Source organism: Sinocyclocheilus grahami, unplaced genomic scaffold, assembly GCF_001515645.1.
Source record: "Sinocyclocheilus grahami isolate Dianchi unplaced genomic scaffold, SAMN03320097.WGS_v1.1 scaffold1343.1, whole genome shotgun sequence".
NCBI lineage: Eukaryota > Metazoa > Chordata > Actinopteri > Cypriniformes > Cyprinidae > Sinocyclocheilus > Sinocyclocheilus grahami.
The window spans coordinates 161,247-170,423 of NW_015506522.1; the positions used below are offsets into that span (position 1 = coordinate 161,247).

The following is a 9,177-nucleotide window of genomic DNA, read 5'->3' on the forward strand; positions in this document are numbered from 1 at the left end:
AAATAAAGAAAATTATATATATTTTTACTAGTGGGTGCAGGACACTATAGTTTATGTAAGTGAGGATAGCAAAATAAAGTAAACTTACATACCCAAATTTGGGACCAAAAATTATTCAGACACTTTGACCTGACCATGTTTTGCTTAAGTGTTTTTTTAATTGCTAATGCGACCTTTTTACACCACAGACTGAACAAATTTAAGCATTGCTTGGTAACTGGTTGAAATTGGTCAATTGTAAATTGGTATTATCTAATTGTGTACAGCTGACAGCTATTCAACCTAATTCATTACATACCTTTCTATCAAAGTTATCTGACGTGATCAAGATGATTTTTTTCTGACAAAGTTTAACTCTTTAAGTTCTTGTCATATTTTATTACATTTTTCTAAACTATAGCGAATAAACTGATAATATAAGGACACTATGGTTTATGTAAGTGAGGATAGCAAAATAAAGTAAACTGACATATCCAAATTTGGGACCAAAAATTATTCAGACACTTTGACCTGACCATGTTTTGCTTAAGTGTTTTTTTAATTGCTAATGCGACCTTTTTACACCACAGACTGAACAAATTTAAGCATTGCTTGGTAACTGGTTGAAATTGGTCAATTGTAAATTGGTATTATCTAATTGTGTACAGCTGACAGCTATTCAACCTAATTCATTACATACCTTTCTATCAAAGTTATCTGACGTGATCAAGATGATTTTTTTCTGACAAAGTTTAACTCTTTAAGTTCTTGTCATATTTTATTACATTTTTCTAAACTATAGCGAATAAACTGATAATATAAGAAATGTTGAAGGTGTCTGACTAAATTCTGGTTTGACTATATATAATCAGCGAACACGTCTATTTATTCCTTATTTTTGTAGTTTACCTTTTACATTTCTGCTGCTTTCTGAATTGTGTTGTGTTTCATAATTCTATTATTTGTAAATTGACTCTTTAATGGTTGGTTCTATTGTGACAACTTGCCCCATATAGAGTTGAGTAGTATGTTTTTCTTGGGCAATAACGGTGAAAATGTTCAGTGGCTGTAATAACTGTACTCAGACCTGACTTTAACGTATGCAGACAGTGACTTTGAAACCTGACCAGAGAAATGTTCAGAAAAAACGCTGTTCCTTTAAAATGACGCTAAAGGCCGGGGCCGTCACTTAGCTCCCCCTAGTAACCCTCTTCGGCGTCTCGGAAGATAGCTACCTGGAGAAAGATGGTGAGAAGTTATCTGCCTCTAGTCACGGCTTTGTGTATGTTATAATGAGTTAAGATTTAGGAAACTTAGAAAGTACGGGTCATTTATCGGAACTGGGAGCGTGTAGTCTGGCTCATTAGCAGCAGTAGTGGGTTTTCTGTAGGAGTGAACCCTAATGGCTCAGCTCAGCGGCGCTACTTGTTTTTCCGAAGCAGGAATGATTTCACTAAGTCAAGCAATGTAGACATCATGTTAATTACTGTAAACTAAGCACAACTCCGAAAACCAGAGCTCCTGCCTCTTTTTATACTGACATCTAGACGTAAAATTCACATTTAATATTACTAAAGTATTGGTAAGCAATTATGATATTGTATGCACCAGTGTTAAAGCGACAGTGTCATTTAATCACTTTTCAGTTTCAAGTATAAAGTGACTGAATGGTGACTGAGGCTGTTTTTCTAACATCTCCTTTTGTGCGGCATTTTGTATTTGACACAATCAACTGAATAACATTATCTTATTGTCTTTTTAATACTTTCTTATAGAAGGTTATTAAAATAGTTTATTTCTCACAAATGCCCTCATAGTGTCATTGTCTTGTTTAAAATCTGGTTATTGAACATATTATGTTTATTCCAGGGTTTGTTGTCAATTCTTAGAAAACTAAAGAGTGTCCCGGACCATGAGGTACGCATTCTGCTCCTGGGCTTAGACAATGGTGGAAAGACAACACTTCTCAAACAGCTGGCCTCTGAGGATATTAGTCACATCACCCCAACACAGGTAACACAAAAAGTAGCTACTAGACATTTTCTCCCTTTTGCAGAAATTACACATTTCTGTGTAAAAAAGTTGAGATGTTTATTATCATTGTTTCATAGAGTAATCTCGTAAGTGCTTCTGCTTTTATTTTGGTCTTGCTTTAGCACGGCACAACCTTGCCCAGTTGCTTTTAATTCTTCTGTCCTTGCCAGGGCTTTAACATTAAGAGCGTGCAGTCTCAGGGCTTCAAACTAAATGTCTGGGACATTGGAGGCCAGAGGAAGATAAGGCCGTACTGGAGAAACTACTTTGAAAATACAAACGTGCTCGTGAGTGTATCTTAAGAGATTTGTGTTTATGAGTTATGCATAGCCAGACCACTGAACAAATTGTCAGTTTATAGTTAATTTCTTCTCATGTACACTACTGTTCAAAAGTTTGGGGTCAGATTTTTAAGAAAGAAGTGGCTTATGCTCACTCAGATTGCATTTCTTAGATCAAAAATAGAGCTAAAACTGATATTATGAAATATTATTAACATTTAAAATAATTGTGTATTTTAATATATACTTAATGTAATTTATTGCTGTGACGGCAAAGCTTCATTTTCAGCATTACTCCATGTCACATATAATTCTAATATGCTGATTTGCTTCTCAAGAAAAAAATTTTTATTAGCAATGTTGAAAACGCTGCTTAACATTCTTGTGAAAACCGTAATGCATTTCTTTATTGATTTCAAAACGGCATGTATTTGAAAAGGAACTCTTTTGTAACATGTCTTTTACTGTCACTTTTGATCTTTTTAATGCAAGTATAAATTCAAAACATACTGACGCCAAGCATTTAAACAGTAGTGTATTTATATTTCTTGTGTAAGTAATATTTCCTAAATTGTTTGCTCTTTGGCATTATGTTTTTGTTTTTCAGATTTATGTCATAGACAGTGCAGACAGGAAGCGATTTGAGGAAACGGGGCAGGTATATATAGCAAATCTGTTTATTATTGCTTGTCATGTTTGTGTGCGTGCATCCAAGGCTTCTGCAGGATATTTCTCAGACTATGTGGCTTCACACTTTCTCAGGTTTTGCTACATTTTCCAGCTTTAGTACAGTTCACTGCAGCACTGATATTTCAAACTGATTTGAAGTGAAACACTACTAGATTGCTCAAAAGAAATGTGTAAGCATATATGTGATCTTGATATGCATTTGTTCAAGCAAATGCATGCTAAAAGTATTTGAATGAGCTATTTTGAATGGTTCATGTGATGTGCAGGAGTTGGCCGAGCTGCTGGATGAGGAGAAACTTAGTGGCGTACCTGTTTTGATCTTTGCAAATAAGCAAGACCTGCTGACTGCTGCTCCGGCCTCTGAGATCGCAGAGGGACTGAACCTGCACACCATTCGGGACCGCATGTGGCAAATTCAGTCCTGCTCTGCACTTACAGAAGAGGGAGTTCAGGTGAATCATCGGCCTTCTTTTATTTACCCATGCATTTGTTTTGGACCTTCCCATCAGAGATTGGTTTTCACATAAAGTGCTTCCTTCTTTCAGGATGGAATGAACTGGGTCTGCAAGAACGTTACTGCAAAGAAGAAGCAGTGAGTCTAGTGTATTTTTCTACAGCCGTTCAGGGAATGTTAAAAGCAAGCTTTGTGGACTGTGTGGATTCCCTACCAGCTCGTTCAGGTTAAAGGGATCTGAGGAGGTTCAGAGAGCCTTTTCTTTTTTCTCCTCTGAACCACCTCAGCCACTGCCTCAATTCCTCCGTCATCGGTCTGACTCACAGTCACTCCATAAACACTGTGCAATAGCATGATACTCCAAATGAATTTGATTTATAATGTCCAATCAACCACTGAAGTGAGTATAAGTGTTTTTGCATTATTATTATTATTAAGATAACACAAGTACAAATACCTTGGATTTCTATGATTTATTGCTTTTAGATGTTTTATACTGTGCTAGATTTTTTTAACAACATTTCTTGCATAGTCTGTGTTATTTGACTGGCTTGAACCAAAGTGTTATGAAAGCCAAGTTCTTAAATAGACACTTTACTGTGGGATGAGTGCTTGTAACATGTTTAGCCAACTTAAGCATCTGGCTGTGGCAGTGGAGAGGTTCTTTCTTTATGAGGACATCAGATTGAGAGCATTATATTCACATGATGCCTCCTGTAGTCAGAAGACTGAAGCACCAGATCAGCAGCACAGATGCTCTTGTCACAAACAGGAAATCAAAAGTAGATGGCATTTATGACCTCTTAATAGTTTGGCTTTTTCTTCTGTGATTTTGTGTCACAAGATTAAAACAGGCCATTTTATGTCTATTTCCTGCATTTTCTACTCAATAGTTTTTAGGAATGTGGGAGGGTGTTTGCTGGATGTTATGATGAACTGATCTGATGAATAATGACTCCTGCTTTCAGAACATTATTTCAGTTAACCACACTTATACTTTTCATTGTTATCATTCCATCATTTTTCTCTCTTACAAAACAATACATTAGAATTTATGAGTAGAAATATTTAAGAAATGTCAACAACATGAAAATGAATTATTTCTCGTTTGCATTTTCTTATTTTCAACACTTAAGCTCTAATTATATCCATAAATCTTTTTTGTACGTCTGTATGAAGGGGCAAATTTAATGGAGAAAGTCAAATGAGTAATTTCAAGTCTTAAGCCCAAAACACACTGCATGATTTTAGCAATCCTATAAGATTACTGCATGTCACACTGTGCGACATGGATCTAATAAACTTGGCTACGAGTACGACATGTGTGTAGACTACGATAATGAAACCTATTGACTCGTACGATACGACGCACGTTACTACAGAAGAATGAAGGTCATCAGCGATGCGCTAGTGGTAAACAAAAAAAGCATGATAAATCACACTTTAGCAGTTGTATTTTTTATGTGTGCTGAAAAAAAGTGGAAGCGGCGAAAGAGGAAGGGACAAGAGCTTGAGGTATTGAGGTAACGTTAAGCAGTTTTATGTTTTAGCGCCATGTTGATTTCATGTCACGTTTTTATTGGTTGGTCAGTAAACTTGGATCATAGCAGCAAACACACTGCAATGATCATGCTGTATTGTAGGCTATCTTTGGTCGCAAGACTGTGACAAAGGCTGTCTTTGAACCTCTCTCACTGTCTTTGAATAAAGTATTAAAAAAGTGTTTTCTTTGCATTCAAAAAGTATTCTCGTAGCTTCATAAAATTACGGTTGAACCACTGGTGTCACATGGATTATTTTACCGATCTCCTTGCTACGTTTCTGGACCTTGATCGTGGTAATTGCATTGCTGTCTAGGGGAGGGTCAGAGAGCTCTCAGAATGCATCAAAAATATTTAAATTTTGGGGTGAACTATACCTTTAAGATATTTTTTTATGAAATATAAGAGCTTTCTGACACTGCATAGACAGCAACGCAACTACCATGGGTCGTGGTACAGTACTGTCGTGAATGCGTGTCGAAATCTGACACAGAAAAGAAAAAATGGCTGAATAAAAAAAAATGTCTTTGCACACAAAAAGTATTCTCGTTGCTTCATAAAATTACGGCTGAACCACTGATGTCACATGGACTATTTTAAGAATGTCATTACTACCTTTCTGAGCCTTTAATGTGTCAGTTGCATTGTTGTCTATGGAGGGTCAGAAAGCTCTCGGATTTCATCAAAAATAGTTAATTTGTGTTCCGAAGATGAACAAAGACCTTGTGGGGTTTGAACGACATGAGGGTGAGTGATTTTTGAGTGAACTAACTCCTTAAGTCAGAACTACAGGTCAGGTCCTGTCATGTTACAGCACACTTAAATCAGTCCGCCTAAAATCAATGAGCTAGATTAAATTATCATAAAATCTCAATGTAAAGAGACCTGCATTTACCAAATGTGAGCAACATCCACTGTGCGCGATTTAATTTACATATGAAACACTGTCAGCTGAAATTAAAGGGATAGTTCACCCAAAAATGCCGCCACCTATCTCTCAAATGGACCATTGACACTCCCAATTGAGATTGTAGATAGTGTCAATGGTCCATTTGAGAGATAAGTGGCGACAATGCACTTATAAATCTGCGATCCGCCGTAAAGCAAGAAGACGCCTCACGCGCAGGCTGAATAAGGCGCGAAGGCACTCAGGACAGTTCAGACATTGCAGTGAAAATCAGAGGTAAAAAAATGATATAAATACTGTTCAGTTTCTTGCACGGACTGATTGTTTTGTCTTTTCACATCAATGTATCGTCACGAGCCGCAGGGTTTAATTTGGTTTTATTTGTGTATGTTTTATGACTCTCAAAGCCGTGATTCCCATTCACTGACATTATAGGACTAACAGACTGCAACGGTTTGAGTTAAAAATCTCCATTTGTGTTCTACCGAAGAAACAAAGTCACTTACATCTTGGATGCCCAGGGGGTAAGCAGGTAAACATAAAATGTTCTTTTTTGGGTGAACTATCCCTTTAAGTCGGCACAATGCAGGATTCAGGAACGCTGGAAAGTGCAAATTTTCCAGTAATTTAATTTCCTGGCGGTAATTTCCAGTTACGGTGGCAGGAACGTGGCTAGCTAAAACTACAACTTGAAACCACGGGGAGACAGGGCTACTTTTTTGTTTGTTTTTTTGTGAACTCTGTTCTCCAAACTAAGCTGACATCCATCTATCTATCTGTCTGTCGGTCTGTATAGTTGTCATTATGTCTATCTGTTATATTGATCATTCTGTGTTGAGAGAGGCAGATGTGGGCAGGTGGTATGACCCTGACCTTGTGTTCACTGAAGTTCTCCTCCCCCTCTGATGGCAAGGCTAATGTCACACCGCCGTCAACCCCTACGTTGCCATGGCAACTGCTCCAGCTGCTTTATGGTCATGTCAGAACTGTTAAATGTGTGGAGACCTGCTGTTTCATAAATGGGTAAAGGCACTGCCCGCTTTTCTCTGGAATAACTCATAGATATTGATCTTTTATTCTTGGTAACTGAAATGCATAAGCTTACTTGGACATCCAATGCCTGATTGACAGACAAAGCACTCAGAGATGGTGTGGGTTCACAAAAGAACTCATTCCTCAGAGTATACATTCACTCAACTCCTTGCTTGGCCCAGTCTTCAGTCCAAGCACTCAGCAAACACTGCACTCTTCAAACAAAGAGACACAGGGTGGGCTTCAATGCACCGGGACTGTCAGCACCTTCCTTTGCAAATCAGTGAGCAATAGACATTGGCTGATTTTTTAGTTTGTCCCCTGAATGACACTGAACTGGAATTCTCCACAGAGGCCACCTGGCCTGTGAAGGACATGGTGATGAGGTGCGTCAGCTGCAGGTGAGGCCAACCCACAGACTTCTGATTCCACTTTCTAGCTTAAAACATTGAAGTTAAAATTGAGTTACAAACCTGTTCAAAATTCAGTATTCTGTTATACTGAAGAAAAGAAAATTCTGTCATCTTCAAACCTTTATTCCTTTCTTTCTCATGTTTCAACTGTTTTGTTAAAACCTATGTTGTCCATATAGTGAAATTCAATGGTCCAAAACAACACTGGACCCTATTGACTTTCACACAATTAATAGTAATATTAAGAGAAGTATTATCGATGTAACTGTACTGACAATATCAGATGACAACAAAATTTGAACTGAATTGATCTAGACAATGACACTAACTTTGCAATACTGACAATGTTGTTGAACTGAACTGAATCAACACTGAAGTGAACTGAGCTGAATTATGACCTTATTGCCTTCTGAAGAGCTGCTTACAGATGAATTGAACACATTTTTAATAACTGATTAACTTTGTAACATTGACAGTTATTGCACTGAATTGAGTTGAATAATGACATTGTTGCATTCTGAAGTGCTGCTTTACAAAAATTTAATTTGTTTCATAATTGATCAGTACCTGACCGTAAGAACTACCTAACTAACTATTAATAAGCAGCAAATTAGGAGATTAATGAGGCAACAGTAATAGTTAATGGTTTGTTAATAGTGAGAATTGGGCCTTAAATTAAAGTGTGACCATTGATCATTTTACATTTACAGTGTTATTTTCCTGTTTATTAATGCGAAGCAGCTTCTTTTAAGAATCTATGTTGTACAAATTATATAAGTAAATGTGACGGATTAAAAAAAAACTTTTGCACTCCCACAGACGAAAGAAAGGTGTGCAAGTATAGAATCATGAATGAACAGAAATAAATTTGAGCAATTTTTTTTCATGAAATCTAAACTGACAGTGTTTATTCAAAATTATTTTCTTTTCAAAATTAAGTCTTTTTTCCCTTTCTTTTAAGAAGCTTAGATATACATCGCAAATGGGAAGAAAACATTTGCTGACCTGTCTCTGAAAAATGTCCAGTACTCAGGTGGGAAGTATTATCATGTTCCGTGCTGAATATTTAGGAATATTTTTTTTATATTTAGGAATAGTGTGTAGCGAATCAGCTCATGGGGAAATATGAATAATTAACCAATCGTACGGAAAACATCCAATGACGTTACAGATTTTTTTTGCAGTAACTAACTTTTGCCTTTGATGACATTTCCCGTTTCCATTTTAGCTAGTGTTGTCTTTTCTAGTAATCCTCCTTGCTTGATGATTCATAACCACGTATGTGTAGAAATCTATGAGGTTTACAGTAAAAGTTGCTATTTCAAAATGAGCATTGCAACACATAGGTAGCCGTAACAGTAAGGAAAGCGGAAAGCGAGAGCTGTGCCACAATCCTTAGACTAACCACGTCTAATGAGATGATGACATCTTTCATTTACACAACAATCACATTAACTGTTTCTGTTTGAATGGCTTAATACTTCCCCTGTGTCATCATTTTTCCATTTGGAGCTTGAGGGCGAATTTGCTCGTGTCCGTTTGTGTAAGAGAGAGCGAGAAACACAGATATAGTGTGTGCTGTGAGTGTCAACTCATCAGTAGATCACCTCATTGGTGTGTATTTGCCGGTCCACTGGGGTGTGGTCTGATGCACTTGACAGCTGTGTGTTACCATAGCAACCGTGTGTGCGCACACATGACTCAGTGTAGGGGCCTCGCTGAAGGTGTGTTTTACTGCTGTTGCTCTGCCAGGAGCCTGTCAGCTGTTGTGCAGCTGCCGCTTGCATTCGCAGGCCCGAAGCCCTGCGCATTTATCCATCTCCTCTCTATGACACATTACACTTCT

The 9,177-nt window shown here is 37.4% G+C and overlaps 1 protein-coding gene across 1 annotated transcript; it reads left to right on the forward strand.

The window, feature by feature from the left end:
* The first annotated feature begins 1,033 nt into the window (after window positions 1-1,033).
* Window positions 1,034-3,827, forward strand: LOC107569413 (ADP-ribosylation factor-like protein 3). The gene is made up of 6 exons (XM_016255508.1): window positions 1,034-1,227; window positions 1,849-1,992; window positions 2,184-2,300; window positions 2,902-2,952; window positions 3,251-3,436; window positions 3,530-3,827. Exons 1-6 carry the CDS (start codon window positions 1,225-1,227, stop codon window positions 3,578-3,580), a joined length of 552 nt encoding a protein of 183 aa, XP_016110994.1. The 5' UTR covers window positions 1,034-1,224; the 3' UTR covers window positions 3,581-3,827.
* Window positions 3,828-9,177: the final 5,350 nt, after the last annotated feature.